The 23548-nt window shown below is 50.5% G+C and overlaps 1 protein-coding gene across 1 annotated transcript in view; it reads right to left on the bottom strand.

Moving 5' to 3' along the window:
• Positions 1-23548, bottom strand: part of MROH7 (maestro heat like repeat family member 7) — a gene marked incomplete at both ends in the record, with an annotated part of 44201 nt that overhangs the window by 9079 nt on the left and 11574 nt on the right. Inside the window, 13 exon segments of the mRNA XM_081225342.1 lie at positions 4778-4892; positions 6968-7105; positions 9034-9224; positions 11428-11566; positions 13719-13873; positions 14259-14435; positions 14843-14955; positions 17732-17867; positions 18081-18185; positions 18690-18785; positions 21022-21151; positions 21460-21539; positions 22466-22549. Coding sequence (XP_081081468.1) covers positions 4778-4892; positions 6968-7105; positions 9034-9224; positions 11428-11566; positions 13719-13873; positions 14259-14435; positions 14843-14955; positions 17732-17867; positions 18081-18185; positions 18690-18785; positions 21022-21151; positions 21460-21539; positions 22466-22549 — 1659 coding nt within the window.

Raw genomic sequence — 23548 nt, forward strand, 5'->3', positions numbered from 1 at the left:
GCTGTTTTGTCCCCTCTGTGTAGGCAGGATGCCCTTCTGCCGGGGCTCTCACCTCCACTCTAGCCCCAGCTCACTGTGCACAGCTCCATCCAAAACTCAGCCCCCCTGAAGGCATGTTTGACAGTGTCCCCAGGCCTCACCAAGGCTGACTGCTCCCTTCTCTGGGGCCCTGGTAGCCCTGAACATGGAAACCTTAGTTCCCCCATGTACTTATGCATCTGCCTCCCGTATCCTATCCCACTGGCGGCTTCCTTGAGGACACAAACTGAGCCTTTCTCCTTGGGCGCCTGTTACCTGATACAAGCTCTGGGGTGAAGTGTGTGCTCACAGAACACTTGTTGCCTGAGTTCACATCCAACAAGAAATGGTTCCTTTCCTCCTTAGAGTTGCCCTCCAGGACTTCCCTGGTGGTCCAGCGGTAAAGAATCCGCCTTACAATGCAGGGGACGTGGGTTCAATCCCTGGTCAGGGAACTACGATCCCACATGCCATGGGGCAACTAAGCCCGTGCGCCACAACTACTGAGCTTGTACACCTCAACTAGAGAGCCCGTGTGCCACAAACTACAGAGCCCACGCACCCTGGAGCCTACTCACCACAAAAGAACTGCCCTCCTCCAGTGCCCCCCATTGTCCCAGCCCCAAACCAGGCATCACTCTCATCTCCTTCCTCTCCCTTGCCCCCCACCTCCAGCACCCAACCGGTCTTCAGTTCCTGCCTAGTCATCCTCATAAGCACTTCTCCCATCTGTTCCCTTGTCCTCCATCCACTGTGACTATTGAGACCCTGTGTCTGTGATGAGAAGAGAGAGCTGGAGAGAGTGGGCAAGACAGTTGATGGGGTGGGGAGTGGGGGAGGCAGGAAAAGTGGGGCCCACCTACCACCTGCCCTCCACCCATCATAAAACACTGCTGTTCTGCACCAGTGTGCTGGCACTGTTCTAAGTGCTTTATGTGAACTCACCTAATCCTCATCAAAACCCTAGGAGAGGTCAGAATGGCCATCATCACAAAATCTACAAACAATAAATGCTGGAGAGGGTGTGGAGAAAAGGGAACCCTCTTGTACTGTTGGTGGGAATGTAAATTGATACAGCCACTATGGAGAAGCTGGGACGAAGTGAGAGAGTGGCATGGACATATATACACTACCAAATGTAAAATAGCTAGCTAGTGGGAAGCAGCCGCATGGCACAGGGAGATCAGCTCGGTGCTTTGCGACCACCTAGAGGGGTGGGATAGGGAGGGTGGGAGGGAGGTGCAAAAGGGAGGGGATATGGGGATATACATGTATGTATAGCTGATTCACTTGGTTATGCAGCAGAAACTAACACACCATTGTAAAGCAATTATACTCCAATAAAGATGTTAAAAAAATAAAGATAGTATTGGATTATAACTCAAAGAATCAAGTAAATATCCACGAGTCTGCTATAAAAAATGACCAAATAAATATGTGAAAGTAGAAGGAACAACTCTTACAGAAGAATTCCAACTAATAATTGTAGGCTGAATGAAGGAAATAGAAAAATCACCATTTGAAAACCACAGGAATAATGGCTCCAGGCAGGATCCATTGATGAATGCTAAAATTAGGGGGTAAAAGTTTAAGTTGCCTAGTTTCAAATTATCTCTCCACATATATTTCTTAACTACAAAAGGATATGTGTTACCCTCACAGTCCGAACCACCTTCACCAACTGATGAAAGTTAACATCATCAATAATGAGAAGTTAAAACAGAGGTCATGGGGCCCCTGACATGATGCCCTGAGAGGTCACATCACCTATACAGGTTCTTCTCCTAAATGCATAACCTCAGTCTAATCTTGGGAACACATGAGACAAAGCCAAATGGAAGGATGTTCTACAAAATACCTAGAGTTAGTCTTTCAGTGTGCCAAGGCCATGACAGACGAGATTAGAGGAGATGAAGGAGGTCCCATTAAGTCAAGTAATGTGCAAGGTGGGATCCGGAATGGATCCTGGAACAGAGGTCCCATTAAGTCAAGTAATGTGCAAGGTGGGATCCGGAATGGATCCTGGAACAGAGAAAGGACATCAGTGGAAAACCATGGAATCTGAGCAGTCTGCAGTTTATAGTATTGTACCCATGTCTTAGTTTCAATTATTGTACTATTTTTATGTAAGTTGTTATCATTGGGGGTAGCTGGGTGTGGGATATACAGGAACTTTCTTATTATTTTTACAGCTCCTCTGTTACATCTAAAATTATTTCAGAATAAGAGTGAAACAATAAAAGATTTAAAATTTTTGCTTAAAAAAATAAAACCTATGAGATGGGCAATTCATTATCCCTGTATTATAAGAAAGCAAGGCACAGACAGGTTCAGCAACTTGCCGAAGGTCACAGCTCCCTTGAGGACTTCACCCGCCATTGGAAGAAGTAAGCACACACACAGTCACAGCATGGGGGGCTGGGGGAGCCGGGGAGGGACATCTGAGCGACATCAAAGCACCACTGTGAACATGGTGGGCCTGGCTCTGGCCAGGAGTGGGCCACCTCTTCTGGGGAGCAGGAGAAGGACGGAAGCTGGGTGAGGACCCCTGCCCCAGGGAGGGAGGGCCAATGCTCAGGGCTCCAGGAATGGAAGGATGTTGGGAATGCTGGGAAAAGTTAAGCCTACTGTCCCTGACCTTGTGGGCACAGGAGGTCCAACCTCCACCCCCTCCCCCAAGAGCCCCTGTGGCAGCCACTAACAGACAGAGAGAGGACCGCCTCTCCCACGAGGCTGACCAGGATAGAGGAGCCAGGCGGGCAGACCTGGTCTAAATCTCTCTGGACAACTTGAGCTCTGTGACCTTGAAAACTGCCTCCTACCTCGCCGACACATGAGCTTCACAATTCCTGGTTTTCAGGGCTGCTGTGCTGATGAGTGGGGTAGCAGATAAAAGAGGTCAGCGTGGTGTTTGGCATGTGGCAGCCCCTCAAGAAATGGCACTTTCCTTTTCCTCACCAGGGTCATGGGGGAAATTAGAAGTAGACCCCATCAGAGCTGAGGCTGTAACCCCGACTCCTGGCTCCAAGACACACGCTTGTCCTCTTGGAGATGACATATTCTGCTGGTGCCTGCAGAGCCAGGCAAAGTGTTCACTTGGGTGCTCACTCATCCATCCTATCCCCACTTCTTGGGGGCCCTCTTGGGGCTGGGTTTAGGGATGCAACATAAACACAATGTAGTTCCTACTCCCAAAACTCACATTCCACTGGAGAGGTAGAAAGGTGCAAGAAGTGCTGGGATTGCCATGCTGCCCTCTGTCCACCTGGCAATCTTTACTCAAGGCCCAGCTCAAATGGCACCTCTTCCAGGAAGCCTTCCTTAACCTTCCACTCTCTGAGCAGACAGTGAGCCTCTGAACCCCACTGTACAGACCCTGGTGATAGCCCAGACCCACTGTGTGGCAGCCAGCAGGTCACAAGAGGAAGATGGGATGGCGGTTAAGAGAGTGGGTTTTCCAAATGTCCATTGACCAGTGAATGGAGAAACAACATGTGGTATGTACATACAATGGAATATTATTCAGACTTAAAAAAGAATGAAATTCTGACCTGCGTTACAACATGGATGAGCCTTGAAGACATTATATTAAGTGAAATAAGCAAGACATGAAAGGACAAATATTGATGAATCCACTTATATGAAACCTAGAATAGGCAAATTCATAGAGACAGAAAGTCGAATGGTGTTTACAGGGGCTGAGGAAACGAGGGAGGGAGAGTTAGTGTTTAATGGGTACAGAGTTTCAGTTTGGGAAGGAAAATGAAAAACTTCTGAAGATGGATGGTGGTGATGGTTGCACAAAAGTGTGAATGCACTTAATGCCACTGAGCTGTACACTTAAAAATGGTTAAAATGGTAAGTTTCATGAAATATATATTTTTTACCACATACACAACCACAAGCACACACACACAAAATGAGAGTGTACTTTAGAGCCCAGGTGTCTGGTTTGAATCTTGGATCAGCCACTTAACGAGCTGTGTGGCCTTGGGAAAGTTACTTAAATCTGTGCCTTGGTTTCCTCCTCTAAACTAGGGGATGGAATAGTATATGCATCATAGGATTATTGTGAGGATTAAATGGATCGATATGTGTAAAGCTCTTAGAATATGCCTAGAAGGTAGTAAGTGCTCAATAAACGTTGGCTATTGTTATTGGCAAGTCTTCCCTTCTGGGGTCAACCCTACTAACCTTCTCCTGACTCATCTCTCCCCAGTACCCACTCCAGTACCCCCATACACTCACTCAGCTTAGTTGTCACTTCCTCCAGGAAGGCCTTCCTGATGTTCCCCCACCCAACACATCAAGACTTTTGTTCTCCCACCACAGCCTGAATTGCCCCCATCATAGCACAAGTCACTCTATAGTACCCTGTGTTATAACTGGGATGTACTCTGTCTCCCCTCCCAAACCAAGAACTCCTTGAGAGCAAGGCAGAGTCAAATTCATATTTGTGGCTCCAATCTGGTACCTGGCACACAGAGGTGCCCAGCAAACATTGGTGGTTGCCTGGGGCAAGGGGGAGTCTGGGAAGAATGGAATGGGGTGGAGGGGGTAGAAAGAAGAGGAGAGATGGGAGGGAGGAGGGAGAGAGAGCTACGAAGCCTTTGTACTCAAGAGAAATCATGTTCAGGAAAGACTCTAAAGTGTTAAGTACTTATTGCACAGGAGAAATGACCAGCAATGGGAACTGAGGCCTATGCTCAGGGGAAGGTCCGGGGGGACCCCTGCCCCAAGCCCAATGCCCAGTCTCTACCTCCACGAAGAAGGCAGTGGCAGTGATCTTGTGCTTCTTGTCGCCTCGCTCCAAGAGCGGGATGAGCAGATAGAGGATGCGGCACAGCTCCTGGCAGGAGTAGTGCACCATGGCCCTGGGAGTGGGGGTGGGGGAACAGTGCCCTTAGGCTCTCCAGCTCCAGGGGCATGTGCTGGGTGGGGGCCTAGCCTCAAAACTCAAAACTCTGGGTAAGCCCAAGTCACCTGGGTTCCTGCATCCCCAGGGTTTCCCACCTGGACAGGATCTCAGAGACCATTTGGTCTAACTGCTTCATTTTACAGATGGGAAAACTGAGGCCCAGAGTGGGAAAGTGACTTGCCTGAGAGCACAGAGCAAATCAGTAAGAAAGACAGGCTTAAGACCCCTGAGTGCACAGGACCACTCCAGCAGGAAAAGACAGGAAGGAAAGGGTGTGAGGACCCACTCACTAGGCACCAGGCAGCAGCCAGACACTTTCAAGTAGTTATTGCATTTGATCCTCACCATTACCCTTTGAGGGAGGTTACTGTTGTTAACCTACTTCATAGATGAGGAAACACAGGCTTTGAGTGTGAAGTGCTCAAGGTCATAGAGCTGGAAAATGGAAGAGCTGGAGCCCTAACCCAGGGCTCCCCACTCCAGCTGCCTCGTTCATTCTACTAAGCCAGTGGTTTTCAAAGCGCGGCCCCTGAGCTTCCCTGGTGGCACAGTGGTTGAGAGTCCGCCTGCCGACACAGGGGACACGGGTTCGTGCCCCAGTCTGGGAGGATCCCACATGCTGAGGAGCGGCAGCTGGGCCTGTGAGCCATGGCCGCTGAGCCTGCGCGTCCGGAGCCTGCTGTGCTCCGCAACGGGAGAGGCCACAACAGATACCGCAAAGTGCGGCCCCTGGACTAGCAGTATCAGCATCACCTGGGAATTTGTTAGAAATGCACATCCTCAGGCTCCCATCCCAGGCTAACTGAATCAGAAACTTTAGAGGTGGGGCCCAGCAATCAGTGTTTTAACGAGTCCCATAGATGATTCTGATGCACCCTCAAGTCTGCACTATGCTTCATTAATCAATGAGTCCAGGAAAGTGTGTCAGCCAAGAGTAGAGTCTGGAGTAAGACAGCCTGGGTTCAAATTCTGGCCCTACCACTAGCTGTGTGACTTTGGGCAAGTCACTTAACTTCTCTGGGTCTCAGGTTCCTCATGGGTAACACTGGGAAAATAATAGTGCTATTTCATCGGTCATGGTGAGGGTTAAATGGAATAGTCCATGAGCGTACGGCTGTTTGCATGGTGCCTAGAGCATAGTAAGTGCTCAATAAATGCGGTTGTATCTTGAGACCCCTGGGGAGAGCACCATCCTGGACACTCAGAGTGCAGGGCTAAGAAGCAGACTCTTCCTGCAGGAGCCACATTAGTGAAACCAAGGTGCCGCCCCACCCTTCTCCTGACCCAATGGGAAGCTTTGTGTGGTTGGGGGGAAAAGCCCTGATCTGGGTCAGCAGGTCATTTCCAAGCCTTGCCACTTGCTGGTTGTGTAACCTTTGGTATATAACTGTCCCTCTCTGAACCTTGGCACCCTCCCCTGCAAAATGTGCATTAATAATCCCTGCCCCCCAAAAAAAGAAAATCCCTGCCCCACCGGTCAGCAATCACGATAATAAAAGCTAACCTGTGTTGGATTCTTACTATATGCCAGGGGCTGTTCAAAGTTCTTTAATCCTCACCTTAAATCTTGGAGGTGGGCCCTGTTATTATTTCCATACTACTGATGGGAAAACTGAGACACAGAGAAGGAAACGAACTTGCCCTGGGTCACACAGCTGGGAAGTGGTAAGCTGAGATTCAGACGCAGGTAGACCTGCTCCAAGGCCACACTATAAACTGCTCAGCTAGACCATAATTTCTGTATTAGCGTGGGAACTAAATTCATAATGTGGTGAGAAATGTGCTTTATAAATAACCTAAGTGTTCTGCAATGCCAGGTACTGCTGTAACGACAGTTTGTAGAGTGTGTGCTATCTTTCACATCTGAATTGTCTACCCACTGAGGTAGATGATACTCTGCCAGTCTCAGAGGAGAGACGATGGAGTGAGGGAAGGGTCTTGCCCAGAGAGAGATGCAAACCCAGGTCTTTCCAAAGACCCTGAGGTCTCTCCCCTCCCTCCAACCCCTGCCCTGGGGGTCGCTGACCTCACCTGGCCAGCAGGAACACTCCACGGTGGTGGTTCTCCGCCTGCCCCATGAGCTCCCAGCCGCCCTGGCCCTCCAGAAAGGTAGCCTCGTATGAGCAGCCCATCTTCAGCAGAAGGATTTTCACCACTTTGACCACCCAGCTGCCAAGACAAGGGGGCTAAGACCTCATGTCACCCTGCCCCCAACAGGCCAGACCTCCCTCCACCCAAGTATCTCCCACCATCAGTTCCATCTGCCAGACAAATTTCTCTCCGCAGCCTCAGCTCATGGTATCGTCCTGTGACGAGATCCTATCTTGTCCTTACAACACACCTGTCAGGGTAGGAACTGCTTACCCCATTTCATTGGCAAGGAACCAAGTTGCCAGGAGGTTAAATTGGTTTAACCCAAAGTGCAAAGCACTGTTATAGGCCAGGACTCAAACCCAAGGTGTCCTGACTTCAAGCCCAGCTACACAACTGCTTGCCCTCTATCCCTTAAAGTGTACTTTTCTGAGCATAACACGCAATAGAAACCAAAAAGGAAAAGACTGAGGAACTGGACTACATAAAAATTTTAAAGTTCTGAATAGCAAAAGACCATCAAATTGTTGCAGGTTAAGTGATAAACTGGAATACAAATGACAAAGAGTCAATGTCCTTAATATATAAAGAGCTCTTACAAACTAATAAGAAAAATTCCCAACAGTCCTATATAAAATTAGGCAAAGAACAAGAACAGGTTGCTGACAGAAAAGGAAATAGAAATGGCATCTAAACCTCAATCACATTCATAATAAGAGAAATACAAACTAAAATTACAGCAAAATACCATTTTTTTCAACTTTCAGACTGGCAAAGATGAGAATGTGCTGGCAAAGCTGTGGGGAAATAAATAGTGTCATATACTACTGGTGGTGGTGTCCTCTATGGGAGGCAATCTGGCAAACTGGGTGCTTTAGGAGGGCCTTCATTTTCCCTTCACTCACTGGTCAAGGACTTTTTCTACCACATATTCCTATTCCACCATAATATTTAAATACAGAAACCTTCTGATGCACCCATTCTACTTTCAGGAATTCATCCTACATATACAATCACATGTAAGTATAAAGACATATAAACAGCCTCACTTATGGCAGCATTGTTTCTAATTGCAAAATGCTGTGAAGCACCTAAATCAAGAGGATCCTGGTTAAGTAAATGATGGTATATTGGAATCTACACAGAGGGATATTATGTGGCTGTTAAAAATAATGAGGCAGCTCTATATGTAATGATCTCAGAGATATGGTATACAATAAAAGCAAAAATATATAACTGTGTAAGGTCCACTACCATTGGTATAAAAGTAGAGAATGAAAACACGTGGGCTTAGCCCTACATCAACCCCCTCTGAAGGGCAAGAAAGAACCTGGTTCTTAGGGCAGATGACTGGGGTAAAGAGAGGAACAGAGACTCCCTTTTAATGCCTTTTGAGATTTTTACCCATGTGCCTATATTACCTGTTCCAATTAATAAATAAAAATCAAATGGTTTGGCCTTGGGTACAAATCTAATACAAATAACTAGGAAGGGAGGAGGAAAACCGAAATGGCGAGCTCCTTGGGTGAAGCTGATTCTTCCCTGCGGTCCAGCACTAAGCAGAGGACATACCCTGCAGATGTTCACAAACAGTTAATGCAGGGGACACGGGATCGAGCCCTGGTCCGGGAAGATCCCACATGCCGCGGAGCAACTAAGCCCGTGGGCCACAACTACTGAGCCTGCACTCTAGAGCCCGCAAGCCACGACTACTGAAGCCCATGCATCTACAGCCCGTGCACCACAGCAAGAGAAGCCACCGCAATGAGAAGCCCGCGCACCACAACAAAGAGCCGCCCCCGGTCACCACAACTAGAGAAAGCCCGCACACAGCAACAAAGACCCAATGCAGCCAAAAATAAATAATAAATTAAAAAAGAAAAAAAAGTGTACGTCTGTTTTCTCTTCTAGTCCCAAAGCTAATTTCTACTGATCAATTGCCCTAAAGACTTTCAGAAGGGCCCTTGCTGGTGGCCCTCCCCCTGCCAGGGACAGTAGGAACATACCATACGGGCACGAAACCAGAGGGCTGTCCGTCTTTCTTGGCGTCCTTGCGGAAAACCACGCGGCCAGGCAGGTTGAGGCCGATGTGGTAATGGACCTGAATGAGCAGGGCCAGGAGCAGCTGGGGGTAGATGCGCCTCACGCGGCCCATGCAGCTGTTGACGGACAGGAGCTCACAGAGGCTGCTGGCTGCCTGGTGGGGCGGGGGGCGGGATCTGTTAGATGTCCCAGCACTCCTGGCAGGGCCTGGACTGCTTCTCTAGGAGGCTGGCCCTGGATCTTTGCTCTTCTCTGGCCCAACTTGGGCAAGCCTAGATTCCCCCGCAACTACCACACCCCGACTCCTGGTTCTCTGGGTGAGCCCTGCCCCAGAACAATCACAGCGACACTTTGCCTTTGACACACCCCTGGAAGAATCATGGTGGAAGGATCTCTTCCCACATTTGTGAGGTAGAGTCTTCATCCCACTGTGCAGGGTAGGAGACAAGCTCAGAGGGGTGAAGAGACTTGCCCAAGGTCACCCAGCCTCCCAGGGGCAGAGCTGGGACTTGAAGCCAGGTTTTCAGATTATGTGCTGTAGTGAGCCCTGCCTCTCTCTGGTTCATAACACAGGCACACAGATGGTGAGGGGGACACCAGTTGCCTCCTCGTTGAGGACTGTTAAACTAGGCTGCCCTCACTTCCTCCTCTGAATGACATGAGAATACACCAGCACACAGTGATCAGAGGAGGGGTGCATGAATGCCCAAACCAGGGAAGGAATGGGTGCTGGTGCCCTAGTCATAGAACTCAGTGCTGGGGGAGAGAGGTGGGGAGAGATCCAGTGGTAAAGCACGGGATTCCGGGGCAGGAGATCTGAGTCCTGGCACCACCACTCACTAGCTGTGTGACCTTACATGAGACATGGAATGTCTCTGAGCATCAGTATCTTCCTCTGTAAAGGGATAATACTACTCGCTCCTCTTTATTTGCTTCCCTCCACCAGCTTGTCTTGCTCTCTACTGAATCCCCAGAACTTATGAGTATGCCTGGCACATAGTAGGTGCTCAATATCTGTTGAATAAATTGATCAATCCAACAAAAAATTTTTGAGTCTACTGTGTGCCAGGTGTATGTTGGACTTTGGGGATATCAGGCTCAGGTACTGAATTCGTGCATCTCACTGATTACCCAAATGCCCCCCCACACACACACAGTATTGTTAAATCACAGCTGGGGTAAACTCTCCCAAGATAAAGTATGTGAAGCAAAGTATAATATGCACCAATTTGATCTGGTCAGAGAAATCAGGGAGGGCTTCCCTGAGGAGGTGATAAGAGCTAAGGGTTGAGCAGAAGTTAACTTGGTGGATAGCAGTCTAGGCAGATGAGACAGCATGTGCAAAGGCCCTGTGACAGAAGATAGCAGTGTTTAAGAAGATCTGACAGGGAACTTCCCTGGTGGCACAGTGAATAAGACTCCACGCTCCCAATGCAGGGGGCCCAGCTTCCATCCCTGGTCAGGGAACTAGATCCCACATGTATGCCACACTAAGATGCCCGCCTGCTGCAGCTAAGACCTGGTGTAACCAAATAAATAAATATTAAAAAAAGAAGAAGAAGAAGAAGATCTGACAAAGAACAACGAATTTGGACCCATGCAAGCAAGAGGATCATGGTGAGGGGTGAGGGCACAAGGCCGGTGAGGGGTAGAGGGCCTTGTAGCACACAGGTAGGAGCACTGTGTTACTCTCAAGGGCAATGGGAAGCCATTGAGAGGGTTGAGAAGAGCAGATGTGCATTTCTCAAAGATTTTTTAAGCTGTGGTGCAGACTGGAGGGGCTGGAGTGGAAGCAAGGAGATGAGTGGGGGTATTATCCAGCTGGCTAGGACCAGGGGGTTGGTGACAGAGGCAGAGAGAAATCTGTCTCTCCACCCAGCCCCGTTCCTGCAGTCAGAGCCCTTTCCCTCCGTGTTCCCAGGGCCGACCTCTGAGACTGGCAGCAGAAGCACTTAAAAATTTTATGTTGCTAAATGAGTGAACGAGTTACCTGGTTTAATTTTCCCAACTGCCATATGAGTTGGATATTATTATTTCCATTTACAGATGCAGAGAGTGAGCCTCAGGGAGGTGAAGTGACTTGCTCAGGTTACAAAACCTGAGCAAAGCCAGCCCTCAGACTAAGTCCCAGGTCATTCTGTGTCCACTATTCCAGGCTGCTGCTGCCGTCACTTTAAGTAACAGTACTATTGTCGTCCAGTGGATCACAAACAAGAGCCCAGAGACAGACTTGCTCAAGGCCACACAGTTAGTTCCTGGAAGAGCAGGGAACTAGAAGATGGGTGTGCAGAACTCAGGGGGAGGGGAGGAGGGAGGATGGGATGGGGCAGTGATGGAGCGGGCTGGGGTGTCCTCACCGCTAGGGGCGCGATGGAGGCCCAGCCCTTCTTGGTGACAGGCTTTTCCTTCAGGCTGGTTGGGAGCAGATCCAGGAGATCTCGGACGTCACAGCTGGGCTTGCGCAGTATCAGCTGCCTCCACATCTCTGCTCCATCGCTGGGGGATCAAGGGTGGGGATGGTTAGTGGGGACCAGGGCAGTGGGGCACACCCTGCCACCCAATTGTTTGGGGAGGGTGAAGGGAAGGTGCCTTTGAAATGGCATCCATGGACGTACCAGAAAATTTCTGGAATGGACAAGAAAACACTCCCTAAGAGGCGGGGGGCTAACAATTATCGAAAACCCTATGACTCAGGTACTTACTTTACCAGGTGCTTTGCATACAATTTATTATTTCAGCAAATATTGAGCATTTGCTGTCTGCCAGCAGAGGTGAGCAAGATATTCAAGATACTCAAGGTCACTGAATTCTTACACTGACCCTCAAGGTGGGTTCTTATTCTAATTTTACAGATGTGGAGTTAAGGCTCAGAGAGGTGAAATCACCAGTCCAAGACTACACGGCTAATGAGCTACAGAGACCAGAAGTGACCAGGCCTGATGATTCCAAAGCCTGTGCCTGTTCTTCTATGCCAAGGAGCCCTTCGGGGCCTGGATCTTGCACTTGTCACATAATGTCAAGGAGGGCCCACTCCTGTCGCTTAGAAGGCAGTATACCAGGCAGGGGAAAGCATCTGGGCCAGCAGGCACCGGCCTGTAGGCACTCCTATCGTGGGGAGGTGAAAATGCTGACAGGGCCAGTGCACTAAAGGGTTAACAAAACCCTTTCCCCCTTCTGCTTAAGATTTGAACCTTCCATTAACTTTCCAGCTCCGTTCCCCTGGAAACCTGATAAAGATAGTATGTCAACTATGTTGCTAGGCAACATTGCTTATGGTAAAAATGACCCAATTGGTAAATTGCGTCTGGGCTGGAGGAACTATAAATTAACTAGAAGGACCACTGGGGACGCTGTGGCATTGGGCTTCTCAGGGTGCAGTGACTCTTGTGACTGGGCTTGTCCCTGTGGGGATCCTGGAAGCAAAGTCTAGACAGTTGTTGTAAGAGACACTAGTTCCTTTGAAGCCTGAGCCACTTAAGCCAGAGCAGCACCTACACCTTTCACCTGGGAGGACCAGGGCCAATACTAGGTTGAGGAAAGTGAGGCATCCAGGGCACAACATTTAAGGAGGTCCTCCAATCAGGAAAGCAGAGGAGTGGCACTTGAGAGCGAGACCTCCTTAAATTTTGTCCCAGCTCTGTCTGGCCTGCTACACAGGCTTCTGTAAGGACTCTGCCCTGTCCTATATCCTGAGTAACTGAGGTCAGGTATGGCCCTGGCAGTCTTGAGTCTGAATGTTTAGTGGCTCCAAGAAGAAAACTCCCTGGTTTCCAGTAAAGGCAGAAAGGGTTAAATTCTTCCAGGTGGGAGATGGGAGTGTCACCCCTGCACTGATCTTGGTTTCTATGAATGACACCAGCTCTCCTGGTTAGAAGTGCACCTCACTTGCACAGTTCTGCATAATTCTTTTCCATTCACTCTCAACCAACTACCTTAAGATGTGGATCACACGCTTCTGCCTTGTTTTCATTCAAAGGTGTGGGAGCGTTTCCTGAGCTGGGAGACTGGAGCAACCAGATTTGTCTCCCCTGCCCACGAGCTCATCACCATCTGGCCACAGTCCCCTCTGCCCATCAGACCAGAGGTCCCTGAAGGCTGACAGCATGGAGCACAGGGCAGGCACTCAGCACGAGTGGCTGCAATATTTGTCATGACCATCCATTTGGGGTGAGAATGGGGGGATTATTTCTTCCTTTTGCATATGGGGGAAAACTCAAGCCCAGAGAGGACAAGCAGGCTACCCAAGACCACAGAGCGTCTGGAGGCAGAATCAGGACCAACACTCAGTTCTACTTTTATGGCATCACTGAAGCGCTCTGGGCTTGGAGTTGGTCAGATACGAGTTTAGGTCCTCATTCTGTTGCTTGCTCAATAGGTGCCTAGGGCTAGAAACTTCCCATGAGCCTCAGTTTCCTTATCTATAGAATGGGGTTGTTACACTTGTGAGAAAACATATAAATGTGCAGCACAGACACCTGGCATTGCTCAGGAAGCACTTAACGGTTGTCATAAGCATCATAGATCATAGAAGAGGGACCCCCTGGGAGGGCGAGGGGCTCCTCTGGTAGAAGAAGAGATTCCCAGCCTGGGAACAGGGCTATATCAACCCTCTGAAGTGTAGTGGCTGGAAGCCCCCCTCACTTGGTACCTGTCCAGTGGGAGGGGACACATGAGCAGGGCCACGACGACCTCGGTCATGAAGGAGCTGGCCAGGAGAGAGACGGGCAGCAGGGCCGCCTCTCGGGCCCGTGGCTTCTGAATGTGGCTCAGGTGCACATAGATGCCCTGCATGATTTCTGGAATCTGGGGTACAGCCAGGGTGGCCAGGAGCAGGCAGAGGGCCAAGTGGAGAAGCCAAGGGGGTGATGGGGGAGCAGGGAGACAGGAGGGGGAAGGAAGGGGGTGACAGGGTGGGGGGAGAGAGAGGGAAGAGGAGGGCACAGAGGGAAGAAATGGGGAGACGGGCAGACAGAGCAGCCACCCCTTCCCTGGGAGACAGCTTGTCTTTGTTGCCCTCCCCCACCCCACACTTGATAGTTGAGCCATCTTGGGGGCCGATAAGCGAGTTCTTTCTCACCTGTAAGTTGGGAACATCTAGAACTCAGCCACCACCAGCCCTGCCCTGCCTGAGGGATGAGTGGGCCCTGTGGGGTTTCCCAGCCCAGCCCCTGCCCCCAGGGGGTCTTACCACCTCCAGTGCCTTGTGTCGGTACCGCTCCAGCACCGAGCTGAGTGTGACCTCCGAGGCCAGCTGCATCATTTCCCCTGAGTCCTTGCCCCAAGCCTCTGAGCCACCTTTCAGCCCTTCCAAGGCTGCTAGCAGCAGGTCCTTTACCTGTTGGGGCCCCAGAAAGTCTCCAAATTCCTGAAACAAAGGCATAGAGATCTTGACACACATAGGCAGACCCAGAGCGAGCCGTACATGGACGCCCTAACACCACCAGACATAGGCAGAGGTCAGCAGAGGGGCATATACTCAGTTAATCCGTGAGTGTCAAACACTTTGAGGAGGAGCTACAAAAGAAGGGGGGTGACATGGCCCCTGCCCCCAGAGCTGGTGACATGGCTCACGCACTGTGGCACAGACCAGAGGGGTTAGGAGCCCACAGGATGGGCCTGTGTGGTCAAGGAAAGCAGGTAAAGGAATGTAAAGGGAATTGAGGCTGGACGGATGGAAGGGGAGGAGGAAGCACTGGGGCGGCTGGTGCTGCCCCTCCTCCCTTGTCCCCATCGCCCCAGGAAGGCCCAGGGCTGATGGGAGCAGGTGGTCACCGCGATAACACGCAGAATGTTCTGGCACGGGTTGACAGGGTTGTAGGGGCCCAGGAAACGCTTGTTGCTCTCATACAGCTCCTTCTTATTGGTCTCTTCCTTATCTCTGGCTCCTGCAAGAAAAGAACCTTTTCGGTGAGGCCTGACCACCTTTTTTTTTTTTTTTTTTTTTCGGTACACCGGCCTCTCACTGTTGTGACCTCTCCCGTTGCGGAGCACAGGCTCCGGACGCGCAGGCTCAGCGGCCATGGCTCACGGGCCCAGCCGCTCCACGGCATGTGGGATCCTCCTGGACCGGGGCATGAACCCGCGTCCCCTGCCTTGGCAGGCGGACTCTCAACCACTGCGCCACCAGGGAAGCCCCTGACCACCTATTTTGTTTCTTAACTTTTTGTTAAACGTAGATGTAGGATGTGCTTAAACCGTAGGTGACCATTGGGATCAGTTTTCACAGTGAGCATGTCCTTGTAGCGGGCACCCAGGTCAAGAAACAGGACACGGTCAGCACCCCAGAAGACCCTCTGGTGCCCCCATGTCAGTCCACTCTCCCCCTCCCCCACTCAGGGTAACCACTGTTCTGACTTCTAAACCCGCAGATTCGATCTCCTTGCTGTTGGACTTTATATAAATGGACTCATACTGTATGTTATCCTTCATGTCTGGCTTTCACTCAACCTTATGTGGGTGAGATTCATCCACACTGTTGCAAATTGCATGGGTTCACTCACTCCCAGTGCTGTATAGTTTTCCGTGGTATGAATACACTACAATTTATTGATCTGTTCTACTTCTGATGGACATTTGGGTTGTTTCCAGCTATTATGCATAGTGCTGATCTGAATGTTCTAACACGTCTAGTCCATGCCTTTTGGTGACTATAGGTACACATATGTAGGCACATAGCTGGGATTGGAATTGTGTCCTAAGGTGGGTATGGGTTCAGCTTCAGGGGATACTGCCAAACAGTTTTCCACAGTGGGGACCAATTATGCCCCCACCTGCAGTGTGTGAGAGTTCCAGTGGCTTCACGTCTCACCAGTGAATTTGTCTGTTCCATTTTTGCCATTCTGGTGTGTGTGTGGCAACACCTCTATTAAATTGCAATTCCCTTACCCCTGGTGTTCCCAGTCCCCCTTTTCTGTTTTCTTCTTTTTCCTGTAATACTAATCATCACTTGACTTACTATAGGTGTTACTTGTTTTTTTGTGCATTGTCTCCTGACAACAAGGAGATAGCTCAACAGGAGGATTATTGAATTAATCTTTTTTCTTCTGTGTCCCGAGTGCCTAAATAGTACCTGCATGTGTGGACTCCTTATTTTCTGCTGAAGGAAACACATTTCAGGAACATTTCCTGAGCCTAACTGTGGCCTGGAGTGGGTCTTACCTGGATCCCCCAGGGTGTGCGAGACACAGGCATAAGAAAGGGCCACTGAGGCAGAATAACATATGGACTAAGCAAGCAGGTTGTTTGTAAAGGGAAGGAGACTGAGACCTGGAATCAGGCAGACCCAGATTCAAATCCCAGCTTTGCTGCTTCCTACAGTCAGGGGCCCTGGATAAACCATTTCACTCCTTGAGAATCTAACAGGGTGGGTTTGTCTTAGGGTCACCAGATAAAATACAAGATACTCAGTAAATCTGAATTTCAGATCAACAATTTTTAGTGAAAGTATGTCTCAAATATACCAAAAGGTATTTACCTTTTATCTGAAATTCAGATTTAACTGGGTGTCCTATATTTTTATTTGCTAAATCTGGCAATACTAATTTGATGTATACTATTCCTGTCCCTAAGACTGATCATTAACATGGCTTATATCACCTTCATCTATCACTCAGGAGGTCTGAGTGGTTCCTGGGCAGCAGGGGAAATCTCCTAGGGGCTAAATCTTTGCCCCAAATGCTAAAGAACAAGAAGAGCAGGGACAACAGCCATATCCCAAAAGGTTGAAACTAATAAGATGATCCTTGTAGGGACGGGGAAAAAGGAAACTCTATTTGGCAAGTACCTATAATGTGAGGAATGAGCTGGTCTTTTTACATATATTATCTCATTTAATCTTCCAAAAAGCTTGTGAGTTATATCCTATTGTGTCCTTTCTTACAAATGAGGAAATCTAGGCCTTGACAAGAAAAATACTTGCCTAAGGTCACACAGCTAGGAAGGGCCAGAGCTAGGTCTTGTACCCAGGTCACTCTGCCTCCAGCGCCAGGGAAGTTTGAACAGTGTGCCAAGGTTCCTTTGCTTGGAGCAGAGTTAGGACTCTGGAGAAAGGAAGGAGGCAAGTAACAGTTGATACTGCACACCTCTAGGTACAGTGCCAGCTGGGTTTCTGTGGCAGCCCATACCACATCGCTAGCTCCCTGCAGCTGAATCCAGAGATGTACTCTCACCTACAGGTTTTAGCCACTCCAGATTCCAAGATAGAACCTGCTCTTTGTTCATTCATCCAATAAATATTCACTGAGCAACCACCATGTGCCAGGCCCAGGGCTAGATCTTGGGAATACAGTGGTGAACAAGACACAGACTCAAATGAACTTATAGTCTAGTGGGGGAAGACAGACCCAAAACCAGGACACTGGGGCTATTATGCCTGGGTGTACATGGTGGCATGGGAATGTGAAAACGAGAGTCACAAATTAAACTTGGAAGAATGAGGAGAAGCTTACATAGAAGCATTGCTTAAGTCAAAACGGGTTTGTTTGTCACCTCTGTCTCCTAGTTCTGTGGGGACTAAGTCTTCACACTGATTTCCAGACCCCACTGGACTCTGTGTTGGTCTCTTCCATATCCCACCAGTGCCTTGTTGCCATGGCTCCATTCAATTCCTAGGCTGAGTACCTGCTCAAAAGCCTTGTTTTAGAGGCACTCCAAAGGGCTTACGTTTTTGAAGCTCCAAGGTGGTGTACAGGATGGTGATGCCGTCCAGAGCCTCCCGGCCAATCTCCTCATCAGGATCCCCGATGCGAATGATGAGTCTCCCCAGCAGAAGCCCCAGTGCTGGGAACCCTGAGGACATCTGTTTGTGTCATAATCTTAGGGGTAGAGACTTATAGGTTTAATAAGGCTATACAGTAAATGGTGAACAGAGCTAGATGGTCGGGCCCTGAGAGCTAAGCCCTCTGAGCATAGTGGGGACCACCTGGGAACCTCTGGATGGATGCACAGGCTCCCTCAGAGCTGGGAAGATTCTCCCTAGGAGTGCCCCTCCCCCCTCCCAGGGCCAACTCACAAAGAAAGGCAGGGTCAGAAGCATGTGGTTCAACACAGAGACATGGCTTTTCACAGCCCATGCTCTCTCATGGGCCTTCCCAGAGTTCATCCAGGGCCCCAGAGGCTATGGGGAAAAGGGCAAGACTCAGAGCTACAAGATGGATGCTAGCGTCTACTGCCTGGATGGGCAGGCTAGCCTTCACTAATCATCAGGAAGCTTCTAGGGAGAGCATAAAGACAACCCGCCATAGCCCTCCTCCTCTCCTTAGAGCACAGGGAGACATGGGGTCCGGAAGCTGAGGACAGGACTGGAAGACCAGAGGGAGGACAATGGTCAGTGAGGAGAGAGATGAAAGGTGGAGAGTCTTGAGGATAGAAGAGAGACAGGGACAAGAATTTAGAAAGCAAGGATATGGGGACAGCTGTAGCAGGAATATGGGGGATAGGGAGAGAGGGAAGGGGCAGGAGTCTGGGACATGGCCTGTGAGAGGGGCAGGGAAGCAGGAACCTGGCACAAGATGACATCCTGAAGTAAAATCACTCTTTCTGGGTCCAGCTCCCCACCCCCAGATCTCCCGAGTCAATTCTCCATTCTCCTCCGCCTTTGCCCTCCTCCCGGCCTCTGTACCTCCAAGATGCTCTTCAACCCAGCAGGAGTGGGGTCCTCAACAAAGAGGGCATTGAGAAGTGTCTGCAGGGCATCCAAGGTCTGACGGTAAAGTGTCTGTGCACAGGAGGAGGACCAAGCCACTAGGGAGCCTCTGGAGCAGACCCCAGCCCTAGGCAACCCCTGGTGTGGGTCAGGGGAAGAAGCGGGTACTCGGACCCAGGAGAGCTGCTTTCTTGTCCCACCTCTGAGACTAACCTTGGTGTGTGATATTGGACAAATTACTTTCCCTCCATGGGTTACAGTTTCCTTATCGACAAATTGGTAATTATTATCTCTGACCTTCTTAGCTTACAAGGGGAGGAATCAGAGGCCCCACATTTACTGAAAATCTACCACGGGCCAGGTGCGTGCCTTGTGATTTGCACAACCATATTTTTTTGTCCTCAAAGTGTTTTTCTCATTCTGCCAATAAGGAGACACTTGTCCAAGGTCACAGAACAAGGAAGTTTCGGTTTGTGAGGAACATGAGAAGATGGGTGGGAAAAAGCTCTGGAACTGTGAGCGCTAGATCAACGGACGACCAGCGTAACTTATATTATTGTCTCTGGGGAAATGTTCTGATTCTTTTTTAAATTACTACTCCTAGATCCAAATAGATTTTCTAAGTTGCCCCTTCCAGGAGCCCTCTCTCTTCTGCCCGGTTGTTTCTTCCTTCCTCAGCCACACCACAGTCCTGAAATTATCTTAGGAGGGTGCAAGCATTACACACACACAAGGCTGAGCAGTGTTTTTAGACCCTCTCTCCCCTGCCTCCCCTCTTCCCACCGCTCTCCACATCTACCTTCCAGGTTGTCTTTGTCCAGGCTTCCTGAGTCTGTGCACACCAGGCTTACACCACCACCACCAAGCAAGCCTCATTCACCGACCACCTCTCCTTCCCTCCCATCTGTGGCCCATCACTGTGCAGCACTGCTCTCTTCACACCCAGCAGGGGGTCCCCCCTCTCCTTTGGGTCTTCTCTCAAGTGCACCACCTCCGGGACTCAGAACCTTCACGCTGGGGCTGGTCTGGCCCCCAGGGCTCTCTCACCTCACCCTCTGGGCTCCAGCCACACTGCCTCCTTATCATCCTTGGTCACCATGTTCTCTCTGTCCTCAGGCTGCTGCACAGGCTGCTCCCTCTGCCTGGCACACTCTTCCTTCTGCCATCCCCTTCGACTAGTTAGCTCTTCTGTAACCTCTCACCTCCAGCACCATGAGCCCTGACCCCCAACACACTCAGGCTCTGCCAATTCCAGGCTCTTCATGGTCTTCATAGCATCAAGCATTTCTTGCTTGCAACACGTACCACTGTTGTAATGTTGCATTTATTTGTATGATACTTTGATCATCTGCCCTCAGCCCTACTGTATCCTTCCCTTGTACTTCTGGATTAGGCATCAGTTAATATTTGCTGAATGAAAGGATGCATACATGTGCCTCACCCAGAGCTGAAATCCCTCTCCCTAACCTCCCCCACTGACCCCATCCTACATGAAGAGTCGCCTCTGATCACTCCTCCTGGGACTATCCTGCAGGGGGTTGAAGATGCTCATGGAAGCTCAAGGAGCCCCTTGAGCTTCCATTTCCAGGCCTCAGCCCCAACTCGCCCAGTCCTCAGGCCTTTTCCTCTCACTTCTGGCCACCTCCTGAGGCCATGCCAACATCTGCCCACATCCTTCTCATGGGGCAGAGCCCAACGTGGACAGTGCTTCAGATGAGGGATTCTTTATTCTGCAGATTCATACATTCACCAAATGTTTATCGAATGCCTACTCAGGCCAGGAGAAGGGAGGTGAACTGCCCAAGCTACTTGAGTAGCAGTGTGAACATCAAATCTACCTCCCAGGGGACTTCCCTCGTGGCGCAGTGGTTAAGAATCCGCCTGCCAATGCAGGGGACACGAGTTCGAGCACTGGTCTGGGAAGATCCCACATGCCGCGGAGCAACTCACTCAGTGCACCACAACTACTGAGCCTGAGCTCTAGAGCCCGCGAACCACAACTACTGAGCCCACGTGCCACAACTACTGAAGCCCGCACACCTAGAGCCCGTGCTCCGCAACAAGAGAAGCCACCGCAATGAGAAGCCCACACACCGCAACGAAGAGTAGCCCCCGCTCGCTGCCTCTAGAGAAAGCCCGCGCACAGCAACGAAGACTCAGCGCAACCAAAAATAAATAAGTAAAATAAATAAGTAAATAAATTTACCTCCCAGAACACCTTCCTCTCCCTGCTGGGAGTCCAGGAATGTGCCTCGCTCTGAGGATGCCAGGCAGCCCCGAGGCCCCACTGGGGAGGACCCTTCCTCACCTGTATGGCCTTAGCCTTGTCCTCGTCTCTCTCCTGCATGGCCTGCACGGAGGGCAGGGAGAACACACTCTTCATGCACATGTTCACCAGCTCCGACCATTCCCGCACACCCAGGACAAGCTGGGAATGACTGAGGAAGAGAAGAAAGCAAGGGCATGGAGCGAGGTGGGGGGGTGCCCTGGGGCTGGAGGCAGGAAGTGAAGGATGCAGGGCTGGCATGAGGGCTGAGATTCAGATTCACAAAAACGCGAGATGAGGAGGGGAGGAGGAGGGAAGTGGGGTGCAGGGCAGACAGCACCGGCAGGGGCTGGGCAAAGGGAAAAGAAAAGGCCTGGGACTGGACTGGGGCCACGCACAGCAAAGTGGCCCCAGAAGATACAGGCGGAGCCCGTGGGTAGAGGAAATGGGGAGGGGGTTCGGGGAAGGGGCCGTGGTCACCTCAGCTGGGTCAGGGTCTCCATGACTTGCTGGCGGATGGAGCTCAAGAGAGAATCCAGTGGCTCCTCCTGGATCTGCTTCTGGACAGGGGACCATGGAGGTGTCGATGAGGGCACAGGCCACTGCAGACCACCAGGGCCGAGGCCTCTCCTCCTCACAGGGAGCAGGCCGTGGCAGCCCCTTGGCATGGGCAGCCTCCACAGCCTGCCTGGCCTCCAGTGGGGTAGCCAGCTGACTGCTCAAGCCCTGTCCAGAGCCCTCAGTTCAAGGCCACCAGAAACATGACAAGCCCTAGCCTGCTGCACGCCCCCCATGTAGTCCCCATGTAGCCCCGTGGTGGGGAAGTATATCTAAACCGTGGACCGGCCCAATGCAGAAAACACCACGCATGGCCCTCGAAAGTGGTCCAGTTGAATTCCTTTAAAATGTCCTTCTAATTCCTCACTTTTGATCTAGCACCAACGACCCACAGGTGCTCAATTAACATTAATTAAATGGAAGTATCAAAGGCAAGGATTTTTTCTCTCTTTATAGCTAAATATAATTCTGGAAACTTCAGTGGTTATCCCAGCACAAACATTCTGGTGGTTAACTGAGAAGTGACTGTATTTAGCAAAGAGAAAAGGAAAGTTCCTTCAGAGGTTCCCCATCAGAAGGAATTTGGGGGGAAATAATGTATAAAATAATAACGACTGCTCCCAGGTGCCTAAGGCTTTACAATGAACTAACCTTTGGGTTCTGTCCTCCCAACAAGCCAAGGACACAGGTTTTATCACAGTCATTTGTGAGGTATTAAGAGCGAGGCTCCGAGAGGGGAAGTGACTGGGCTGAGCTCCCCCAGGGTAGGTAGGGGACGATTAGTGGTGGAGCCAAGACTCAAGCCCAAGTGTCTGTGCCTCCACTGTCCTCTGCCCATCCCACCCCACTCCAGCCTCATCAGCGGGTGGACTCAGGACTTCCGCCCCCTCCCCACCCGGATGCCACAGACCACAAGTTGCTCACGCACCATCATCTTCTTCATCGTGGTCTTCTTCTCTTCTTCCACATCCAGCACATCCTGGCTCTTCTGGAGGCTGAGGGCATTCTCGACCTCGGGGGCAGCAGAGGGCAAAGCCGCAAGGTGAGAGCCACACTGAACCCAGCCCTCAGGGGCTGTCCCTACACCCCCCTTAGCCACCTGCCACCTGCAGGCAAGCCGGCCTGCTCCTCCCCAGCTGCTAGCCCCCAGCATCAGCTCAAGACAAGTGAGAAACCACAGGGGAACTTGATGGGGGTGAAGACTTGAGAAGATCGTGGTGGCAGCAGGGAGGTTGGGGATAATCCCTGTAGGCCAGCATTTGGGGGAGGACCAGATATCAGGGACTGCAAAGCATTCTCTCCTCTCCAAGCAAGGGAGAAGAGGCAGGAGCCAATGGGACAGAAAGGGTCCCAACACCTCAAGCTGAAATGCCATCGTAAGTGATAAGAGCCTTCTAATATCTACCCTTCTTAAGGGCACACACTAGTCGGATTAAGGCATTCTGCAACCTGAGAGAGGGAAAGCATTAACCAACATCTAATTAATCTATTAGCTCTCATTATCATTAAGGCAGAAGAAGAAAGAAACATGGAACAGATAAAATATATAGTAAAGAAAGCAAAACAAGAAAATCTAATGGACAGTGTGGTGGGTCAAAGATGCCACAAGCTCTTTCCCACCCCTCCTGTCAAGAGAACAGGTTGCATGGCCTGGCCGGGGTGGACCTCCTGCCTCCAGAGTCTGTTCACCAACCAGGCTCACCCACACTCCATGTGTCACACTCTTGTCCACCAGCCTGTCCAGTCTGCCCCCACTGGCCCTCACCAAGGTCTGTAGATACTGGCTTTCTCTGGCCTCCCGAGGCCTGCTGCATGGCCAAGACCTGGGTTGGGCTTGTGTCCTGAAAAAGGTCATTTCTAGCTTTTCTCCCCACCACCCCCCACTTTTTTTAAATTTGGCCATGCCACACAGCTTGCAGGATCTTATTCCTCCGACCAGGGTTCGAACCCAGGCCTTACTAATGAAAGTGCCTAGTCCTAACCACTGGACCACCAGGGAATTCCCTTTTCT

The sequence above is a fragment of the Mesoplodon bidens genome (genome assembly GCF_964165515.1).
Source record: "Mesoplodon bidens genome assembly, chromosome: 2".
Lineage (NCBI taxonomy): Eukaryota > Metazoa > Chordata > Mammalia > Artiodactyla > Ziphiidae > Mesoplodon > Mesoplodon bidens.